The following is a 24,464-nucleotide window of genomic DNA, read 5'->3' on the forward strand; positions in this document are numbered from 1 at the left end:
GTGCAAAAATAAGTGAAACCCTGTTTTTATCAGGTAAATTAAAGGGGACAATTAGAATCAGGTGTTTAAATAATTAGGTAGATCTTCAGATGGGAGTTGGAGAGGCCCCACCCTATATAAAGATGATAAACTTTGTGAGTTTGGTCTTCACTATACAGGCGTGTGAAAACACGTCATGCCACGATCAAAAGAAATCTCTGAGGACCTCAGAAAAGCAGTTATCGATGCTCATCAGTCTAGAAAGGGTTACAAAACCAATTCTACAGATTTGGGCCTCCACCAGTCCATGGTCAGACAGATCGTCAACAAATGGAGAAAGTTCAAGACCACAGTCACTCAACCTAGGAGCGGTTGTCCTATCAAAATCTCTCCAAGAACAAACCAGCAAATCATCCTGGAAGTCACAAAGAACCCCAGAGTAACATCCAAGGATCTGCACGCCACTATTGCCTTTGCCAATGCGAGTGTTCATAACAACCATCAGAAAAAAACTAAATAAAAATGGTGTTTATCGATGGATAGCCAGGAGAAAACCACTGCTCTCTAACAATAACATTGCTGCCCATCTGAAGTTCGCCAAAGCACACATAGATGATCCACAAGACTTCTGGAACAATGTTCTCTGGACAGACAAATCAAAGATAGAACTTTTTGGCCTCAATAGGAAACATTATGTTTAGCGAAAACAAAACACTGCTTTGAACAGAAGAACCTCATCCCAACCGTCAAGCATGGTGGTGGGTGTGCAATATTTTCGGGCGACTTTGCTGCAAAATAAAGGATCTCAATTTTAGGAGAAAATTCACATTCCTTTAACTTTCCCCCAAAGATAGTAATGAATGATAAAAGAAACAAGTTTTATTAACAAAATCTGTTGATATATATATATATATATATATATATATATATATATAAAAAATTGTTTTGGTATTATTTCCATCCTCATGATAATAAAAAGAAAAATCGTACTGGGCATATTTCAAAGCACTTATACATAGCGATCAGATTAACATGTCAGACATTGCTTAACATCAAACTGGGATTGGCGGGATGTGGGATTAGCGGGACATGTCAAGCAGTTCTAGTTCAAATCAAAGTCGAATTCTCCAAGTCTAAACTTTACATTTGCAGTGCAATTGCTGCTTTAAAATATTAGAACCAGGTTTATGATACTTTAAAAATGACAAACATACAGAAATAAAAAAATTTTTTTAACAGAGCATGGGTGATGACAAAATAAGGCTAAGGTAAGGGTAGTAAAACCTATGACTTAAGGTTATAAAGTTTCTAAACATGTTAGACAAACTTTCAAAAACAAAATCAAAAACATAATTGTCATTAGTTCAATTTGGTTAAATGTGGTACTGCATTTTAGGGACTAATAACAGGTTCTGCACATCAATACACACTCTAAATTGGTACTAGGAAACAAATTATTCAGAAAACAATGGATTCTCTTACATTATTTCACTAAGTTGAAGCAAAGATCTTCAGAATAGTGTCGCCCTACACCAGGGGCGCGCAAACTTTTCAGTCTGCGCCCCCTGCCTGCTCGCCCCCGGCCCGAGCCCCCTCCTTACCTGGTCTCCTGCATCAAATGACCCTGCTATGGCGATGTGTTGCCAAAGATAAGGGGAGTTGCAGAGGCTTCACGCAGTCCCCCGGCATTTATATTAAACACCTTGGGGAAGAGCATGGGTCTTTTGTGACCGCGGGGCCAGTTTACACCCCCCCAGTTTGCGCACCCCTGCCCTACAAAACAAAAAGTGACTTATGACACCACACGACACCTGTCCTCCATTCTCTGCACTGGCTGCATGTAAAATGGGGAATTTATTTCAAGATTGGCTTGTTGCCATTCAAAGTTCTACACGATCCGAGTCCCAGCTATCCCAAAGAGCTTCTAGCTCCCTACACTCCCAGTCACTCACTTCGAACTGCAGATGAAGGACTCCTAATAGTTCCCAGAATCTCCTTGACTTTCTTTGGGACCCGAACTTTTAGCCACGCTACTCCCACTCTTTGGAACAATGTGCCACATACAATTCAAGAGGCCCCCTCTCTGGAAATCTATAACAGGCTCAAGACCTACCTGTTTACCCAGGCATTTAATCAATGAACTACAACCTGGCCGGCATTTAATAACTACAGTACCGTCCCATCCTGTATTGTATCTTTCCTTGTGTTTAATCTCTTTTATAACCTTAAATGTTTACTTCTTCCCTTTTTGTAACAGTGAAATGCTTTCAATCCCATTGGGAGAAAAACGTTAAATAAAGTTAATAGTAATATTATTATGTAAGCTTCTATACAGCACAACACAAACATATGATTGGCAGACACCAAGCTAAATGTGTATGTACTTTTGACAAGTGTTTAAAAAAAAATTGTGTCAGGGAGAAGTCTAAATTGAAAATCCAATAGGGGTGAACAGAAGAAATGAAGAATGGCAAAAGTATATGCCCAGAACCATGGACCTGGTATTTGCAGATAGGAGACAAAGTGAAAGGTAAAAGGTTCTGGGCAATTCGAGAACAGATTTCACACAAGGCTTCACTGGTCATTAAGGACCTGGGGTTATATGTTTTGACTAATGAGTAATCATTAAAGATTTAGAAACACGGTTCTTGTTAACTAGCACTAGTCAGGAGTCCATCACATGATTTACTCTTAGTCAATGACTTACAGAAATAGCTGCTGCTCAATGTTTATGATCATGAAACAATCCATCCCCATCTAAATGTCACCTATGACTTAAGGCTAAATACTTGAATGAAGGGTACTTTAAATTGTGTAGCTTCTCCCATCGTTCCAATCATTTGACTTTGGCTGTGAAGTCCAAGTATCTCATTTGTACATTTCTGAGAGATTGGCACATTAGCTGGAAGTACATACCCAAAAGTCTTAGCTGTTCTATAGCGAAGACCTAGTCAGCTGGCAAGAACCGTACCAATATATTTAGCCTACATATGTAAATCAAGGAGATATTTCATTGAAACTTAAGAATGCCTTTCTTTTCTAATAAATTATGGAGCTGGTTAACTATTTGAGGGCCACCAGTACAGTATGTAAGGGTGGCCCAGGAAATGTTCACATTTTTAAGATGACATTTTAAACATTGGTTTGTTTCAGTGTTTTATTTCACTGCTAATACCTATCCCAATAACTGTCCCCTATTGCTTTGCTACAGTACATTGCTTACCTACTGTACTATTAAGTCAGCTGAAAGAATGATTCCTAGGTCCCTTTACTCTGTAGTGAAGGACATTCAGTTCTACTTTTGAAGGCAAAAAAACACAAAAAGTTATTCTCTTAAAACTGCAGTTCAAGCGGTCGTATTTTTCTTTCTATTCAATATGTGCATCAATAAAATCTACACACTGACAAGTGATTAGCTAAGTTGCTGAACGATCCGTTCTCCTGTAATCGATTGCTGAAGATTCGGCTGGGGGTTCACGAAATGCATCTTGGGTCCTATTCTGCTGCACTTACAGCCAAAGTTCTGTGAGGAAGATCATGAGACCAGGCAGGCACAAGATTCAATTGGTTCCCTGCTAGAGAGGGCAGGGCTCAAAAAGGTGATGCTGTTTCAGAAGGGGAAGGTGGGTTGGCTGTAAATGGTTGCTATAGGAACAAAAATGCTTGTCATATTAGAAAACATTTTAAAAACATTAAAATTGTTTTATTTTTTAAAATGCTACAAGTATTTTCTTATAGTACAGAATTGATTAAAAATAAAAAAAACATGTAGAGTAGGATATTGCTTGAACTGCAGCTTTAAATATGCTCTTGTAACCTGTGTACTTTGGTACCAACAGGAACTGCACCTTGAATAAAGTAGGAAAAAAGAGGAGGAAATATATTGTGAAATGTAGCTCAAAATTAAAAATTATAAACGGAAAAATCAGGAACATTCTTGAAATTAAAATGTACTGTATGACCTTACAAAACCAAGTGGCAGAATAGTAATAGGAATTAGAAAAAACTAGCACCTACCAGTTTATTAGGCTTTAGTTTCTACATCAGTGTAAATTTGATCATTCATTAAATGTACTGTATGTTGTGGTAGCTTTTTCTGTTATCTGAACAAATTAATTATTGTCTAAATTAAGCTGTCAGATTCTGTCACCATCTTACTAATGAAGGATAGAAATATTCCAAAGCCCCCAAAATATACAAAAAAAACCCAAAAAAAAACACCGACTCTAAACAGACCATGGTATGTCACATGATGTTATTCTGCCTTACTACGATTACATAATTCTTAGACAAATCTTGTAAAATCAGAACATTTGGCAGAAACACTAGACTTTGCTTTAATCTCAAGATTGCAATGCTCACAGACCTGTTATCACACTTACAAAGTGTACTATAACAGAAAAAGAACCTCATTGTTTTCAACATTCGATTGCTAAATAGTTTAAAATTAGAGTTGAACAAAGTTCATCACTGAAAAAAAAAAACCCCAACTAAATTAACCGTTCCTTCCCCTAGTTCAAGTTAATCTGTGAAATTGCTGGAGTGGGAAGGGCGTCAACAATATAAAGGAGTAGCAAAATAAAGTCATGCACCCAAGGTAACAGTAAGTGGCTGCATCAAACCCTCAAGCTTTTGTATTAAAACCGAAGAACTACTACCTACTTTAAAGAAATGAATGAAATTTGATATACAGTGCTATAATAGTATATCCAGGGAAAAGCAACGCACTTCAAAATGAAAAAGAGGAAAGAAAAAAAAAAAGAGAGAAGAAAATAGTGAAGCACGTTCACTAAAATCTTTTTAAAGATTCACTGGTGAGGTATGCACTTACATGGGGTCTGACAATATAGGTAATAGCAGAAATAATACTTTTTTAGAGAGCGACGGGAACACAAGGTGGAGAGAGGAATTAAGAAATTCATTAGTGGGACAATTGAAATGTGTGGCATCCCCCTGGCGAAGGAAACGGGATTCCGTTACAGACGAGGAAGCAGGGGAAGGAGAAAGACCACAAAAAAGAAGAATAAAAGAGAAGGTAATCTTTAACCTAAATTCATATAAGCTAACTGAACAGGGGAAAAAAAAAAAAAAAAAAAAAGAGTTCTACAAAAGGGATGAACTTTTGCCCCAACTTGTAAACATAATTCATTCAAATCTATATATAGATTTAAACAAATCTGTTAGAAAACTTTCCATAAAAGATACTTTGCAAAAAGCATTTTCAAAAATGGAAACAGAAATGAGAACAATAATACCTGTATATAGAGAGGGAATTCATTGGAAATTGATGTTTTCAACATACGAAATTTAAAAAGAAATCCACATTTTGCCACAAGTCAAAGCAAAGGTAACTTTGTGGAGACATTTCATCAGCTTGTAAATAGGGAATTTGAGGAACTACAAAGAGGAGATGGTAAAATAAAACAAAATTTAACTAAAGAAGAAAATTATGCATTACAAAATTTAACAAAAAATTCAAAAATAGTAATAAAAAGTGCAGACAAAGGAGGGGGAATTGTCCTGATGAACAAAACATGATATGATATGGAATCTTTAAAAATATTGGGAGTCAGAAATACCTATAAGATCTTAATTACAGAATCCTACAGAATTATTCAAAATAAAACAAATTTTTTTCCTACTAATCGAAAACCCCAATGTAGCAGCATTTAATTTTTTAGCAAAAGTACACAAGGTTCCAATAAACCCACCACAACGTCCAATAATTTCTGGAATCAATGCGATAAATTCTAATTTATCACAATATGTAGTTTTGTTTTTTTTTTGTTTGTTTTTTTTACAGATTTATGTACCGTAATTGAAATCTCACATTAAAAGACAGTACACTTCATAAATCTTCTAAAAAATATTGAATGGAAAGAGAAAGATTTGTTAGTGACGTGCGACGTCACGTCACTATACACCAATATTGAGCATACTGTAATAAAGGACAGGAAGCAGTAAAATATTTTTGGGATTTGGATCAATCTTTACATAAAGATCAAAATAAATTTATTCTGGATAGCATCAACTATATACTTAATAATAACTTTCATTTTTAATGACAAATATTATTTACAGTTGTGTGGAACAACGATGGGTCCAGGTTTGCACCGAGCTACGCCAAACTGTTCAAGGGAAAATGGGAGGAGGATACCATATGGATGGGTGGCATGCTTGGCGCAAACCTGGTGCTGTGGAAAAGATTTATTGATGATATTTTTATTTGGAGAGGAGGTAAGAAAAGTTTAGTTACATTTTTGACAAACATTAATTTAAATGATTGGAACTTAAAATTTACAACACATTTTAGTTCAGAAAGTGTTGAATTTCTGGACCTCTGTATTTATATATAGGAAGGAATTATAAAAATAAAAACTTTCTACAAATCAGTAGATTGTAACAGCTATAGTCTTTCCTCAAGTAACCACCATACACGGTGTCTCAATAATATCCCTAAGGGAGAATTTAAACGCAGTAATTGTACAGATAGTAATAAATACAGTATATAGAACAATCAAAGGTACCAACAAAAAAAAATTCAGGAAATGAACTATAAAGATACATTAATACAAGAAGCAAAAATACAAGCACTAAATGAAAATAGAGATAAACTACTTGATCACAAAAAAGGAAAAACTAAACAATATAAAGATAATGTGGTAATTTTTATTACGCAGTATAATACAAAATATTACAAAATTGAGAAAATTAAGAGAAATCATCATATTCTTCAACAAGATCCCCAATTAAATGACTGTATAATAGAAAGACAAAGAATAATATAAATAAAAGCAGAAAACATAAAAAAAAAAAAAAATAGAATAGTACCTAGTATTCCAAGGATGGAGGTATTAGAGGATAATTTGTTAAATAAAAAAACTGCCTGTTTCTTCAAATGTGGGAAATGTAAACATTGTAAATATGGAAAAAAATGGCAAAGAATTCTTATCAAAAACAAACAGGAGAAAGTTTCAAAATCAAGAAATTTATAAATTGTGATAGTAAAGGAGTACTCTATATAATAACGTGGCTCTGCGATCAGCAATATGTTGGTCGCATGAAAAGATGTCTCAAACAACGTATTGAGGAGCATTATTTAAATATTCTTAAGGGGCTTGAGACACGGTGTCCCAAGTCATTTAAAAAAATACTCTAGTAACCCAGAAGTTCTAACATTTATGGGAATAGGCAAAATAGAGCTAGATAAATGCGGAAGGGCCCTTGCACAGAAGATCTAATAGAAGGAAACTATGTGGATTCACAAATTAAAAACTAACACCGGGGGGACTAAACATTACTATTGATTTAGGAGATTTCTTAGTGTAGACATAGTTTAACCTTGTTTCTTCTCTAAATTTTGTGTTTCCCATCCTGGGAAAGGTATTATAGATATTCATTTGTTTTTTTCAAAAAAAGAAATGAAGGCAAAAATATTACTAAGATCACTTGGATATTTACCAAAGTTTCTGATACTGCAGTACCTATGTTGTGGGAGGATAACAAATGTTGTGCTTGGGTACATTTTAAATCAAATGATTTTTGAGGTAGTAAAGATTATGGTACCTTTAAACGATCTTCATGTAAAAAAAAAACAGCTAATCACAAATGGTTTACCTTAAAACCATCAACTATACAATCCATTTAATGCCAGTCAATTTTCATAAAGTGAATCCATGCAACCATTTATTTTATGCATAGAATGGTCATGTATAACGTTTTAATATATAGAATGGGTAATTGAATTGTATTTTTCTGTGTGTTTGTATTTACCTGCGATGTCCCAATCTTATAGCTGTACCTGTAAAGCATATATAGTTAATTACAACCTAGCGTTAGAAAGGGATATATTAGGAGGGAACACACAGTCTTACCACACATACCCCTGAGGAAGCAAGAACTGCCTGCGAAACGCGTAGGGTACGGGGGACCAGTATCTGGAGAGCGCCGAAATACCGGAAGTGACGGACGCCGACTGGAACGGTGGTGAGAGTTGAGTTCGAGACAAGTGCTCGTACTGGTCTCCCTGATTTTATACACTGTCAATGTACCCTGATTTTATATAAAGTTGGACTTCTAAGAAAAAGGCTGCAGAAGCATTCTGTTCTATTGCGGGAGCGGAGGAGCAAATAAACATTTTAGTGCCTGGGCTCAGGACCTTACATTTAAGTCCATACCTCACCAGTGAATCGTTAAAAGATTTTTGTGAACGTGCTTCACCATTTTGCTTTTCTCTCTTTTTTCTTTCCTCTTTTTCATTTTGAGGTGCGTTGATTTATCCCAGATATATCATCATCAAGAACTAGGAACAGATCTTTTTTCAAGCAGCACCAATCCCACATCAGTTTATGTTGAGTGACTCCTTTATTGCTTTATATAGTGCTATAATAGTCCTAGAGGATGTAAAACAAGGGTTTCCAATAATTCCTGTTGCATTGTTAAGTATTTCATTTTATCAATTCCCTTTGTGGAACAACCTTTTTGACATTAGAACCATTGAATACTCAGGCAAGAGTCAAACAGTTTTCCATGTCTTGGGGAGCGCAGGTTTATGTGAAAAACACAAAAGAACACACAATAGTGCAATATGTTTGTGGCAGTGATGGGGCTCTGTCTTTAAATCCAACAGGAGCGGTACTCACATATTCCCCTTTCTTTTATGCATATCCCAAATCAGTGGCAATGATGTATCGTACTGTACCCCTGTACGTCTTGATGTAGGATGACCTTCATGAATAAGGTAAAAAGACTAATAGAGCAGACTGATATCATTGTTATCCATTTATTGATAACATTTGATACACTCACATGGTGTCAGATAGTAAAAGCATTTTGGACATAGAGTGAAGCAGGCAGGGATCCCCCAGCGTTTTCACCGCTCCTCTCCTCGGTGTTGCTTGCGTCGGCTCCCGCACTTCCGGGTTGGATACCCGGATGATGAGCAGGAGAACAGGCAGCAATATGTTAGCATCCTACAAAGTGATTCACAGCAATTTCACTCAACACGTTTCACCTACTGGCGGTTTCATCAGGAGTGATATTTGATGTATCTACTGCCTAGAAATACCCTCTCAACTTGGATAAAGCAATAGGATATTGATGTGGGACCTAGTAAATGACTGATTACTCTGTTACTAATGGGTAACATCTAGATTGAAACAATGTGAAATATAAAATTACACAAGTTGACATTAAAGTAACAATGCCTAAAAAGCATATATTGTGTATAAAAGATGAATAACAAAATAAATCCTCGATATAAAACACATATAGCGGACCAAAAGCAATGCAATACATTTTAATTAACAGACATATAAAAATACATAAAATCCTACTTCTATCTAAAAGGACTATATTCACTCCTTGTCCATTGTCCTTTCCCTAATTTTTGGTTCAGTTTATGTTTGCTATGTGTTTTAACATTTGTTTTTATTCATTTATCTATTATAGCCTTTGATTGGATGGGGTAGCTAGTGCTCCAGAGCTGTCGGAATGTAGATAGAATAAATCTTCATGTATAAATGTTCACGGCCAGGCTGCTTATAATACAGTTCATCAGAGGCTCCTAGTGTGATGTGGACTAATACAGGAGATGCCGGAGAACTCGCTGTAAGGTGTTTTCCCCGGCAAACATCCAACCCACTACACCGCAACCCCCGCTGACCATGGTGTCCCGCACAGTTTCTGATGTCGGGCGAGTACTCACAATACTGATGCCGCAGGTGTAGTAGCCGTGGACTGAATCGTAGAAACAGTGTGTTCCAGTCAGGAATCCGGAAAGAGAAAAAAATTGAAGCAAGACCAGTGTATCGCCCTTGCTACATATTTTTTGTTTCTATTACAGCCTATGAAAATTATCTTAAGGAGTAACATTTAAAGCAACGCTACATGCTGCATTGCGTTTATTTTATTTTAATAACTAGGTTTGAAGCAGGGGGGTGTCCGGTGCTGAACTGCATTGACTTCAGCTCCGGTGGACCCCCTGCTTACAGATATACTGTAGGGGTTGCCGATATCTGCTTCAGGGAACTCTTATGCCTAACGGAATGGCAACTTAAATGTCTCGCGTCACGCGGGCCAATAGGAAGCAGTGACTTAATCCGTTGCGGCTTCCTAGTGGCAAGCGTGATGTTTAAACTGCAAGCGGATGCCGGCAAACCCTACGGAGGTAAGCATCTCTGGAAGCAGGGGGCCCCCTGAGCTGGAATTAACATAGTTCAGCTCCAGAGACCCCCTGCTTCACCTGTAATACAAAAATCTCTCAATGCAGCATGTAGTGCTGCTTCAAACCACGTACATTGTGCAGTCGGTATCTGGTTCATATAATACAATAACTATTGCAATCGAGCAATACTTACAAATAATCTAGCTCACCCTGCTTGTCTCCAACGCTCCGCCCAGAATGGTCTCCTTTCTACTCCTTAAACCTCTACTACTCTGTCTCACCTAAAACGCTATGCCATAACTACCTCTACCTGTTAATATCCTTTACGCTCAAGTATTCCCCAAGCATCTGCTCTCCCCAACTTTAAATCAAATCTAAAAAACTAAACAAAGGGCAATATTGTGCTATCGCAGCTCACAGAAAAAGACCCATATTCTGAGGGAACCACTCTAATAGCTTGGCTTCACACTCCCAACACTAAGAAAGGCACTTACCAATACGTTTGGCCAGGCACTGCCATACACATACAACTACTGGAACGTTCTCTGTCAATCTTCCAACAAATCACTTCGATTGTAAGCTCTCTGGAGCAGCAATTCATTTTTCCATCATCTGCTTCTATGTTTATTGCACTTTTTCTATTCTAATTGCCTATAAGTTTACAAAATCAGTCTATTGGAAATGACTGTTAGATTGAGGGAACATAGTATAGTATAATAAATATACTGTATTTAACTGGGAAGCGGATTCTGTGTGGGGTGCAAAGCCTGGTCTCTAGCTCAGGAATCCTTCCTCCTGTCAATACATGTCAGACTTGCCACATTACATTATTTCTTAGCTCCACTAAAAGGAATGTTCTACAAGTGGTGACCTATATTTGCAGGAAGGCAAAGAATTTACGTACCTGGGAAAGTGGACAAGTACCCAGGTTGCATGCTACTGTGATTCTCCAAGAGAGACCATACTCTTGTGAAGTACATAGTCGCAGTTCTAAAGAGCACATTACCCATCTGAAATAATGATACTGTAGTGGCGGGCAGATATCATAACTCATGATACATACAGATGATTAAACATTATTTAATGTGCACAAGCAGATTAATGTTTTATCTGACCAAGTGAAAGGCAAAAAAAAATTAGCTTAAAGTTAAGAATAGTTTAAAGCAGCCTTGCTGAACACAAACAAAGTAAGTAGCCTTCATAAACGAATGATTCTATACGCCAAGAACAGTGTACACTGTATAAATACGAGAATTAAAGCAGCAAATTGCTGCTCTTTTTTTATTTGATTTTGTTAGCTTATTTGAAAAAAAGGGTCCCCCGTCGCGGAACTATGGCGGCACGCCAAGCTACGGGGCCCTCCTGATTGGCGAGATATTTAATTTTAACATCCCCTTACAAGAATTCTTGTCTGGCATAAACTATATGACCAGTGGGGTCAGCCTTAATCTGACTGGCTGACCCCGCAGCCATCTTTGTTTTTCTTTGCAAGTACTTGAAAGTAGTACACAATTAACTCTCTCGGAAATAAGGTGGCCCCTCTGTCGCTTTGAGCGATCTAGTTCAGATCGGATCATCCAAGATACATACAAGGTGACTTTTTTTTTTTTTTTCAACTCTTGAATTTAGGGCTACGGGAGGGAAAGAATTGCAGGTAAAAAAAAAAAAAAAGTAATTTGAAAGGTAATCTCTGGCGGTTTTGCCATGTTGTCTGCAACGTATTGTTACAATACCTCATCAAGATAATATCTGGACACCAAAAAATGTGGGATAAAGAATATACAGACCGTCTTGTTTTTTGTGCACCCATCCTAAACTATTTCTTTTGAAGTAAAGAAAGTGCATGTAAATGTACCTGTAATGTAACCAATCTTAAATATCGAGATTGTTCCGAAAGTGTAATGTTGGTACTGCAAAACGTCAGATAACTACCTCGCAAGGAAACAGATTATGGCTCATACTGTATATACTTAACATTGCTAAACCAAAAGGCAATTCAAATGAACGGCCTTAAGGTGCCTTCAAGTTTAGTACCTAGTAAAATAAATATGTCCCAATGTGTTTTTGTTATCACTTACAAAAAGCTAATGTTGATGGCCTCTTGTATCAGTAATTTATGCAAACAGCAATAATACCCGACTACACCAAGGGAGACTTGGCTCTCATGGGCTGTTAAAGAGCAATAGAGATGATAGAATGGATAAGCATCTGCGGCTATACAAATCTATTATCTTAACAATAAAATGTCTAATATACAGACACAAACAATTGTAATTTTGCCACTGTATCAGGGAGATTCTATGGTTGCGATTTCCTATAGCAGAATTCCCTGCTAGCCTCATTGTCACTAATTATTGGCTCTCCCTCCCAAGTGAGAGCATTAGCATCACCAGACGGAGTAAAGCTGCATCAGATTCGATTCTACCATGTTATTCTATCCCAGGGAGCAGAAAGAAAGGGTGTTGGCTCCACAAAGAAAAAACTGCAGAGAAATGCATAGGGGACATTCAGGAATATGAATGAAAAAAAAAACTTTCAAATGGTAAGGAAAATGAGAATGGAGGGTTATTGTACCTTTAATCGATTTCAGGTTTTTAATGCTTGGTACTGTATGTCGAAAAGGAAAATGGCGCCGAAATATAGAAAACTGGGAGCAACAATGTCAACAGATTGCACAAAAAAACTTTCATTCCAGAATCTGCATTAGGATTTGGTATAAGATTATAAGTAGCCGTTGACATTTATTTTCTATGTTTTGCTTCTGAAGTTGTACCACGACACATATGGGCCTACCATATTCTGTAGCACAACATCACTAGAGTTTGCGTAAAACAAACAATAAAATTACATGAATAATTGGACAATATTAGCCAAGAAGATTTACTCATGCGTCCAGAGTGTCGAAAGTCAACACTGGGAAAAACATTGGCAGTCTTAATGCGATATCTAGATTAATAAAAGGTCACTTCAATGTATGTGCATTTACTTGTAAATTTAGGGTTCTGTAGAAAAGCTTTGGAAATTACCTCCTCGGTTGGCATCTTTGAATTGCATATACTGGGGTCTCCTGACAAGCAATCTCTGACCAAAATCTCTGAACACTATTTCCCTAATAGTACTGGCTTCTTTCGTGAAATATTAAAGTTGGGAGTCACAACCTCCTAATTTCCTTCCAGAATTATCCAAGCACTCAACACTTTAATTGACAACTTACTCTCTTGGTGTCTGATCAAGACTGTCACAAACTTGAGAAAGTTAACAGTTCTTTTTTTCCCCCCACTACAAACTATCTAAACAATTTTCTAAAATCCTTGACCAATACGACTTTTTGGCAGCACACGTTAAGCATCAAATCCCATTTATAGCACATTGTAAATAAAATATCACATTTTACTTCCGTCAGTCCCTGGCATTTAAGTTGTTTGCATTTCCTTCATTGTACTTGGTTTTCTGGGGTTTGAAAGCATTAAACACAAAAAAGGGGGCCAAGCCTAAAACATACAGTATATGGTAAGGTTTAATTTGTAATATGTATGATGAAGCATCACAAATCCTCAGATGCAGCCAGAATTACATTCCTATGAACTGCAAAAGTGATGTTAAATAGGTCACCACCAGCTTATTCACATGACCGGGCGATTGCCATGGGACACCTCCCCAGAAAACACCATGCATAGCTTATAGATGGGTCTTCCAGTGCCAAAAAGTGTCTTACAGAACTTATAGTTAATATGAACTTGTAGAGTGAGCATTGCTGATAGAGTAGAGCAACAAATACTTCTGTTTCGTTCGTCTTGTACAACTGCACTGCTTTGTAATCATGGGCCCAAATCTAGCTTTATAATGATAACCAGTAAACTTACTGGCATAGGATTTAAGATAACTACAGTACTATGAGCAGTTTGTTTCTAAACAGTGGTACAAACATGCGGTTAATTCTTCAGCTAAGTAAGGGGGCAATTTCCCATAGCCAGCCGGAAAACAACCAATTCTAAAGAGTTTAAACAGTCGAATTGGCTTCCCTAAAACACATCTAACCATGCTAATAAGCAAGGGTTTGGCTGCTTTCATTTTTATGGTAATTTATTACAAATTGCATTTCTTTCCGAGCCTCTGAAGTGTTTGTCCGTCACATCAAGCCTTTTCTAAACCCTTAATCTACCCTGTCCTCATTAGGGATCCCATAAAGATAAGAGGAGTGGAGAGAGGAGGGTTCTGGCTGGGCAAGCACTTGCTGAACACAGACAAAAAGGAGTAGAAAGAATAAATATAATCACAGCTCTCAGTACACCATGTTAACATAATAACATTTCAAAAATATATTTAACAATACTTATAAATCTCAAATAAAAACAAAAAAACAAACAAAAAAACAGTAAATCACCTAGATGTAACTTAATCATGTCACTTCCATTAGTAGGATTTGGTCCCAAGAGGGATTGCCCTTCTAAATCTCCAACTGAGCAGCAATTTATAAAGAAGTATTTCATGAATACTCCATTACACAAGTAATACAGAGTGTTCTGTGTACGTGGGAAAATAGATCTCAACTTGATTCTAAGAAGAAAAAAAAGCTATTGTGACTGATGGGATATTTGCATAAAATATGAATTGATAAATAGAAAAATTAGATCATACTTTTCACTTTTTTGTACATGACAGAAAATAAAAAAAAGTGCTGCATCTCCAAATGCTGTATTGATCGTTATCACGACAACGTATATCCATTATCCATTTTACTTCTTAGGAGATCCGGGCAGGGTCAGACTGGCCCACTGACGACCCAGGGAAATCCAGCATTGAGTGGGTACCGGCCTCCGGGGAGGTTGACCCTCGGCCTTCTCTCCCCGATGCTGAAGAAGCAGGGACATTGCTACTGCAGGACCAAAGTTCTCCCCGCCCAACCGGCTGTTTAATGGCAGCGTGCTGATAAATACTGCCCTACTCCTCTCTTAGGCCGCGCCTATAGTGTCGTCGATGGCGGCGACACGACGGGTGACGTCACCCGTTGCCACAGGCAAAAGTTATATTTTGCCGGGCGGCGGCGTCGCAGGTTTCCTGACATTTGATTGGTTCAAGGGCTGTCACATGAGGCGACAGCCCTTGAAAAATCAAATTTTGCCGGCTACCAGTTTTCGCGACGGCGACATCGCTCCGTCGCGCTTACTATAAGCGCACGCGGTGGCGCCAATGATGTCGCGTCGCCGGCACTAAGCGCGGCCTTATATGCTCATCACTAGCTCCTAGTGTAAAAAGGAGGAGCATTAATCAGCTAACCGGTGGGGGCAGGAAGATCTGGATCTGCCGCTGCCATGTTCCTGCTGCCTGTGCCCCGGGAAGAGAATGGTAAAGCTAAAGGCTTCTTCCCCATGTTACTCCAACCTCCCCCTCATCCACTCTCTCTCTCCCCCCTCACATCACCCACATATTTTGTTACCATTACGCCACATAGAGAGCCTCCAGTTTGTTTCCACCCCATGGCCCTTTATGCCCCAGTGCGACCTGGGATCCCCAGAAAACAGATTGCTGAATTGTACAAATAGGTATAAAAACAGATATAAAAACAGAAACGAATAGCGGAGAACACAAAATGCACATGCAATGCAAACTACAGAGCTATGCATACAAGATAGTATGAGGAAGAAGAAATAATACCTCCAAGTTCTTTTACATTCAAGATGGCACTCTGGAACGGAACAGCTTTTATGCTAAAACCTACAATTAGAAAGAGAAGAAAATATAAATGCAAGGTGTAGCTTTGTATTTTAACAACTAAAACAAATATGGCTATTAACCGTATCTTTTGATGCTGTTAAAAAGGTTAGATTCTATGTCAGATCCTTTATCACTATGACTAAAGCTACTGAAAATAATGATACCGTAGTTTCTGTTCTGGAGACATATGTAAAACCCAGCTCCTCCCGCTACAGTAGGTAGGACAGAAGGCTTTGACCTCTGAGTGAGTGGTTCTTTCTGCTCGGTGTTGTTCTGAACAAAAAACAACGAGCATGCTCGACTAGAAAAAGGAGCATATCAGCAAGAAAAATTCTGGTTTCTTCTGCGTCCTGCAGCAGGACACACCTGTGGGATCTTACAGCAGGGGTTCTCAACTCCATACTTGGAAACGAGAGGTAACTCTCAATGTATTACTTGCTGATAAGGAATTTATTTATTTAAAAAATGTTTTAAGCCCCCCCCCCCCCAACATGTCAAGTTTTCAGGATATCCTGGCTTCAGCACAGGTGGCTCAATCAGTGGCTCACTCTTTGAACGACTGCTCACAATCCAGGGGTAGCATAAGGAGAAAAACAACAACAAAGATTTAAGTCTAGATGTATGTGAAAAATTAAATAAAGAGTATAGACTTGGCTCCTATAGAGTGCCTACACGATGTGTAGAATGTATATGCACAAATCCAAAACAGTGGCAAAATCAGCACTCATGTGGTAACTTCAGGAAAGATGATCCTCAGTAAAAGATAGAAGACAGACTTCCATAGCACAGATCAATATATTTTTAAAGTTTATGTCAATATAACAGGGTATGTCCATCAGTACCTGTTCCTCTCCACATAGTGTATCTGCTATGTAAGTCCTGTTAGGTTCCAGGCATTAGCAGGTTAATCTATGGGCCAGTGACACCCCTTCTGCTTCTCTAGAAAGTGAAGGAAGGTAGGTGGTGCCTCATGGCCAGTGTACAGCCCCCTTGTAGGTGAGTACAGTCCACGAGCCCGCCCCTTCCAGAGGTTTCTATGGGGGTAGCCGGAGGTAGTTAGGAGTTCTTCCTCTCAGCTCTTCAGGGTGAGGAGAGAGGGTTTTCCCGAGAGAGGATGGAGCTGTAAGCCTTCCCCATGGCGGGGCAAGCTTGCTCACTTTAGGCCGGCTGGCCTAGAGACCACCAGGATCGAAGCCCTATTGATGGGGATGCACCGTCTAGAAGGCCTGCGGATAGTGGAGGAGGTGATGTGCTGCAAAAGAAGAGCTGATGCAGAATGCCCTGCAATAAAATCCGTTTAAATATACCTCTGCCTCTGGTGTCAGTTCCTGGGCAGGAGGGATATGTTTGTGTAGTGACACCTGACACCTACACCCCGTGGGTTCCATCACCACTGGAGGCGCTGACACCAACCCTGAAGAACCCAGAGACCTGTTCGAGCCAGTCCTGTTCCTTTCTCCTTACCATCTGGCAGACCACTCAGACCTCCTGCAAACCTACAGGTAGAGCACCATACACACATGGTAATACGCCTACTCCCAAACACTGGTCCCTAAAAAATATCGTAAAATAATACGTAAAATATCGCACTTACAATAAGTTTGATAATTAAAAGCATTTATCACGTGTGTGGACGTCGTCGCTCTGACCCGCTCACCGCCTCCGGTGACTCCGGTAGCAAAGAGCATCCTCCTCCACTGGCAAACTCTCTGCCTGCATCAATCGCAGGCTCCAATACGTCACTTCCGCTCGGCAGTGCGTCACTTCCGGTTTCAGGTTCAGGGACGTGGTCTGTGAGTGCTCGTCAGCAGGGACCTCCCACTCTATGCGTTTCGCCAATGGTGAACTGGCTTCATCAGGAGTTCACTATTGGCGAAACGCGTAGAGTGGGAGGATCATCTCTCCTGAAGTTACCACGAGTGCAGATTTCGCCACTGTTTTGTATTTGTGCATATACATTCTACACGAGTAGTCACTCTATCAAAGCCAAGTCTATACTCTATTTTATTTTTCCATATACATCTACACTTAGATCTTTGTTGTAGTTTTTCTCCTTATGCTCCCCCCGGATTGCGAGAAGAAATATAGTGTTTTGGAACAAGTGAAGACAGGACCCACCAGAGGGTTTGAGATGGAAGTTACAACCATATTTATTTTTTTCACTGCACTATTCTTGGAACAATGATGTTTATATATTGATGATAGCACTGTTACTTGAAGTTTTCACTGTGCATAAGAGCACTTAATAGGGATCACTTTATTGTTAGTGATCACGCTTTTCGGAAGCGCCATTTATTTCCACCTTTTTCTGTACTTCAGTCTTTGAATGAGCCACCTGTGCTGAAGCTGGGATAGACTTAAAACACCTGTTGTGGGGTCCCAAGTTGAGTTGAGAACCTCTTTCAAATAGCAATAAGAATAAAAAGTGGGGAGGAAAAGAAACAGCTCACAGCACTTTCCTCTCAAAAGCTGCATCTGCTGTAGATGAAACGTCTATTTTATAACGATTGACAAAAGTTTAGATTTCAGACCAAGTGGCTGCTCTGCATATTTCAAATTGAAGACTTCCGCTTTCAGCCCAAGACACGACTCTGCCCTTGTGGAATGATTTTTTTGTAGGCTTGATTTTTTTTTTTAGATTTTGGCCATCTTCTTACCAACTCTTTGAGTGCCGTTTGCCCCTTTTCTGGTTCCTTCATACAGGACCCAGAATAGGGTCCTCTAGCTGCTCAGCTTATTTTTTTTCCAAGTTTCCGATTTCTTAAAATAGTATTGCAGGCAACACACTAAATGCAATTTCCTTTTGTTAAATTCTCTAAAACTTGTTTTGAGATGCCTTCTCTCGCTAGTCTGACTTTCAAATTTTTTGCCATCAGCCTTCATCTTTCCAGGTCTTGATAGTATAATTGGCATTGTGAGAGCAGATCTTTCCTTAATGGAAGTTCCCAAGGAGGTCATTTTGCTAATTCCCCAACATCTGTAAAATATGCCTTCCTTAGCCTGAATGGAATGATAGCAGTTGTCTCTCTCTCTCTCTCTCTCTCTCTCTCTCTCTCTCTCTCTCTCTCTCTCTCTCTCTCTCTCTCTCTCTCTCTCTCTCTCTCTCTCTCTCTCTCTCTCTCACCAGGACTGTGGGTATTATGGGCAAAAGCTGGATTGAAGGGAATGGGGGGGAAAAAATGCAAGGTTTAAGTTCCAAGACAGCATAATGGATTTCTGATATCCTGGGTGCTCTATAAATATACATACATACCCCTCTGTGATAGACTAGCAGCCTCTCACCAACCCAGGAAACAATGGGGAGGGGATTTTAATGGCAGTGGAGAAAGCAAGGAGGAGGAGCAGGTGATATGAGTAGGAGAGGAGGGAGTAGTGTGCACAGAGAGGACCAGACATAGTAAGGCAGGGAATGCAAAGAGAGGAGCAGTGAGTGCAGAGCAGGGCATGATGGAGAAGAGAGTAAGGTGGGGAAGAGGGGACAAGAGACAGCAAGGCATTAATGAGAGGGGGGAAACAAAGTCATGTTAAATTAATAACCTTTCAGATCTCCTAGCTCGGCGTATGTTATGCCAGGTACAGCTAGAGAGTATGTGTATATGATTTTTTTTTTTTTTTTTAAGTGTGCAGGACGGTCATTTTGTTTCTCTTCCTGGTGTTTCTAAATAATAAAGAGCAAGCAAAAGGAACAGCGCACAACCTTGACTTAGAAGATGAATCCATCATCAAGGGTTTAGACAAAGCACTTTTCTGGCAGCAAACAATGCTAAGGCTAAGGCCCCACTGCACGCGCCCGCATGGCCGCCTTGCTTGCAGGCGGCGTGTGCAAGTTACAGCACCTCGATTTGCGGTCTGCAGATAACTTTTTTCAGCGGGGGGGGGGGGGCAGCGTGTCAAACGGGTCGGGGGCGTGTCAAACAGGTTGGGGGCGTGTCAAACGGGTCGGGGGGCGGGCCAAAACACAGAGCAGGGGCAGCTGCGTAGCGGGCACCGGAGGGAGATGTGTGGGGGGGGGGGGCGAGGGTGCGGGAGAAGAGGGAGAGCCATGCACAGGAGGGGGGGGGGGAGAAGAGGGAGAGCTATGCATGGGAGGGAGAGCTATGCACGCCTGCGTAACAGACTTCCCTCCCGTAGCTCCTTCCACCTCCCCTCCTCATTGGCTGCCACGTGCACCATGTGACGCGTCAGACCTGCAGAACACAAGCCGCTGGTAGCTCCGGCAGGCTGACACGTCACAGCACGCATTCAGCCCTGTCGGAAGAGGCAGCGGGGACAAACACACAAAGTAAGGGGCTGGTGGTGTTCCGCGCTCACGCCGCCGACCACAGCGGGCCATCAGCCTAATGCTCTAGCTGTGAGTCTGATCAGGTCAAACTAAGTGTCACAATGAAAAAAAGAGAAAAGAAAAAATAAACTATAGCTAGTTTAAGAATAATCCAGCCAAAAGGTCACGGTGTAGGCTAACCAGGCTCTTAATGCCCTAGACATGCAGGCCGAGGCTAGTGCCGGTTTAAAGACTGCCCATGACATCAGAAATTACTTTTTCATAGCTATTTCAATCCTCTTATTCATGGTGCCTTTGAAAGGACAAGGTCTGTTCTAGTTGAATCGTAGTCTTTCTAGGCAAATTAGACATTTCAGGAGGGCTATTACATACACTGGATTCCCTCTGCCTGAACAGATACATCAGTTGGACACATCTTGTTGATGTCAAGGTCTGGCTTGTCCCACTCCATTTTTTTTAATCATTTTCTTGATTGACTGCAGAAGAAAATAATATTCCTTCTGACAGTCCACAAGAAAAATCTTATTTATTAAGGGGCAATTTAGTATCTTCAATTTCCATAATTGATTTGATTAGTTTGTCAATAACACAACGGAAAAAAAAGTCTATCCAGGACACTCCTTCTGGAGAGGACAAATCCTAAAATGTATTTCTTGCATAGCTGTCTTGAACTACAGTATGTGAAAACAGCTTGAGTTTGAGGAATGTGTCTTCACTGCCACCTTCTTAAAACAATCTTAACTTATTCTCACAAGTATTAATTAGGCTGCGGCCACGCTGCTGATGAGCACGCTCATGCTTGAGAGCAGTGACATCACCAACTCTCCAAGCATGAGCGATTGGCTGTCCTGCAATAATTTTAGAGCAGAAGCAGAGGGGGGAGGGGGCGTGGCTATTAAGGGAGGGGGTGTGTTCTTAGCGGGATCTGGGCGCTGTGTGTGTGTGTCTCCCAGACCCTCTCCTTTCTCTGCTTCCCGTCTCCCCTCTCCCACCTCTTACATCTCCCCTTTCCGCTTCCCCCCCTCCACCTCTCTCCGTTCTCCCCACACCACCTCTCTCCGCTCCCCCCCACACCACCTCTCTCTGCTCCCCCCCCCCCCTTCCCACGCTCTCCGCTCTGCCTATACTGCCTCTCTCTACCCATTTGTCAGATCAGGGCGCTCCAAAGTCAAACTCCCTTCTCTCCCCAAGCACCAAGCTTGGGAAAGCTTACGTGCCCACACACGAGCGGGGACGTGAGGAAGAAGATTGCTAGAAGTAAACTGAGCAAGCGCCGCATGCTCAGCGCTAGCATGTTAAATGCTACTTTTTTCACACTGCCTTTTTGGGCGCTCAAGCACACCTCCTCTGCTTTTAGTATACCAACTGCTCTTCATTTAGGGGGCTCCAATTAGAAAACATTCTATAAAAATAAGAAAAATAATATAGGACAACACAAACCTAGTAGAAGGGGACAAAACTATTCTACCTTAAGCCTAGAACACTGCATTATGCTTAGAGAAGACCAGGAGAAATGCTACCTGAAATTAAATAGTGACCCACACTTCAGTTTTGCACCAAAATAACCAAAGACATCCATGCTCACCTAGTAGAAGAAACCTGAAGTCCTTTGAATTATGAAGCCCACACGGGAACCACTGATCTAAATCTTTTTAGGTGTCTAAAGGAGGCAGAGGCCCTTGACTCCTGGAGACTCCCAACTCCAAATGTCGGCCCCACTTTTGCAGAGGAAATGGAATGTGGCATCAAGGAGGGCTCTGAGGAAGGATCCTTTAGGATCCCACTTGAGTGCAGTCTCAGAACCGCACGACAAAGATATTTTTACGATGATACCTGGGCCACCAGATCCATCCACCTAACTTACAAGACACTACTCATGAGTGCTCATGTCTGCTACCACTTGGAGTCACTACTTGTAACCTAAGGAGCCATATGCCATATTTATTGGTGTAATATCAACTAAGAAGGGACTACATGTGATGTTAAGAACAAAGGAGTAACTCTGCACAAAATACTCTGACAGACTCAGATTCATGAAGCCGCGGTACTGGTTAGGGCACACATGGCGGCGTTAACTCCCATACAAGTCAATGAGCGTTAACGCCAAATCAGGTGCACTTATCCTGTATCAGCATTTGATTAATTTGGACCTTAATAGTGCAAAACTGCCAAGAGCTTCCCAGTCGAAGCCTCACAAGAAGTCCCGAGGCACTAAACAACCTTCCAACCTACTGTACCTCCAGGACAGAAAAACACAGACCATAAGGATCCTTTTATAGTTCTTTCCCAGGGGTCAAAGCATTCTGTCCTACCAAGAGGGAAGAGCTGTGATATCCACAGATGTTTGCTGCTGTGGGGCACAGAAGACATTACTCAAGGTATTACATTTCAAGAGTGTCTTCTTTAGAATGAAACCGATAACTTCTCACGTTCAACTTTTTTCCCAAAATGGGCCTATCGGGCAATTTCTGTATGTAAAAGTATACCCTCAATATTTATACAAAAGGACTTTAAGTTGGAAACATTGAAGCTGAATGCTCAATGAAATCAGTAAATTAAAATGTCTAGTGTAAAACCCCTTTTATAATAAACCCCCAAAAATATTCTGCATTTAGCGTAATACATGGAAATAATACCAGAGTTTAAGCACAACCATATAATAACAAACCAACCAAGACATGTCTCTTATTTGTTTGAAGGACACCTACAAATGTAGCTGGATAGTTCCAAAAATAACCTGCAGAAATGTTGCATGCATGTCTGAGGAGGATCAGAGGATGTCTGCTTCAGAGCTAAACATTTCTTTCTTCCTAAGTGGCACAGCCGTTAAGTAGTCCTGGAGCCAGGTAATAGCAAATGACATATAAATAAAACGTCTGAACAAAATTAGATGCACGATTTGCCACTGGACACAGGAAGTACTGGATAAATGTGGCTGATTATAATATACCTAATGGATGTGCGTGAACAAGGAAAATGTTTCACTGAACTCAGGAAGGTGGAAGTAAGAGCAGAAGAGTAAAGTAGAAAAACAAACAACCAATACAGAATACAAAATAATGACACAGGAAGAAAGAAAAATATGCATCAGTCTAGTCAAACATGTATTTAGTTAAAGAACATCCATGCCACAAAAAAGGTTGCAAATAACATAAGTACATCGTATGGCTTAACGGGAACGAGTTAAATAATTAATAAGACTAATAACCTCAGTTTTCTTTCATTGGTTTTTCTTTGGAGGGGACAAAGACAGCATTGGCATTATATCCCTTACAAAGGGACCAAGCAGCATAACAGGGAAGGCCCTTTGCCGGAGGAAGGGATCAGCACACACTGCTTAACACAGGGACATCATATCGAACAGAGAAGTGCCATGAAGCGCAATTTAATGTTTCTCCTTAACCTATTGAAATCACTTATGAATAACTACAGTATTTGAAAGTACTTTAAGTTGTCATAAAATGAGACAATTTATCAGTCAAGACTTACAGTACTGTAACCAATTTTGGTCCCAGGAGGGTACTGCAAAGCATTGCATCGCTTTGCCTAAGCCCCTATCAAAATTACTGTGTTACTTTCCACTGAAGGCCAACAGTGAGATAATGGGCACTCATAACAGGTTAAATCTTTGTCCGCTGGCAATGGATCCATTAAAATAAAAAAAATAAAAAATAAAAAAATATATATATATATATATATATATAAAATTAAAATCCCCCCCCACCCCCATTTCCCCCACCCCAGAATCTACAAATGTTTCCGTGTTCAGTTGCAATGGAAATACTTAAGTGTGGGTGATTCCCTTTCTAGTGCAAGCAAGTGATAATGACAAGATAATCAGACCTACCCGAGAATCCAAAAAACAGGGGCCAGTGCAGTAAAAACCTCAGGTTACAAGGTTTAGAAGCATGATCATGATAAACGTTCCACAATGATGCTTTTAATGATAGAGTCCCGATAATGTAACAAGTGTTGCACAGAGAAGATTGCCGGCGCGAGCCCCTGCCCAGTGCAGCGTACAATCTAATCATGGTGCCTGAGGTACTGCACCGACACACTTTATTCGAGCAAATACCCAGTATGTACCTGGCAGATACCTGGAATGCGCCGCTCCTCACCTCTGACAAGCCCCGTTGCGTTTGCCTTCCCAGCCTGGGTTCATGCCTGGCTGACGGGCGGCTGATCTGTTAAATGATAATAATTAGGATTTAATAGGCTGCAATGCTTCGCGTGTCTACCAGATGGCATAAATTCATGAATTGTAATGCAGTATATATATATATATATATACTGTGCAGTATTGCAGCCAGCGGGAATAAAATG

At 40.1% G+C, this 24,464-nt stretch overlaps 1 protein-coding gene across 2 annotated transcripts in view; it reads right to left on the reverse strand.

The window, feature by feature from the left end:
* ARL15 (ARF like GTPase 15) overlaps window positions 1–24,464 on the reverse strand; it is a 392,363-nt gene that overhangs the window by 257,986 nt on the left and 109,913 nt on the right. For both annotated transcript variants that reach the window (XM_075589113.1, XM_075589115.1), the window contains one exon: window positions 15,800–15,859. In XM_075589113.1, coding sequence (XP_075445228.1) covers window positions 15,800–15,859 — 60 coding nt within the window. The remainder of the gene's footprint in view (window positions 1–15,799; window positions 15,860–24,464) is intronic.

The sequence above is a fragment of the Ascaphus truei genome, chromosome 1, assembly GCF_040206685.1.
Source record: "Ascaphus truei isolate aAscTru1 chromosome 1, aAscTru1.hap1, whole genome shotgun sequence".
Taxonomy (NCBI): domain Eukaryota; kingdom Metazoa; phylum Chordata; class Amphibia; order Anura; family Ascaphidae; genus Ascaphus; species Ascaphus truei.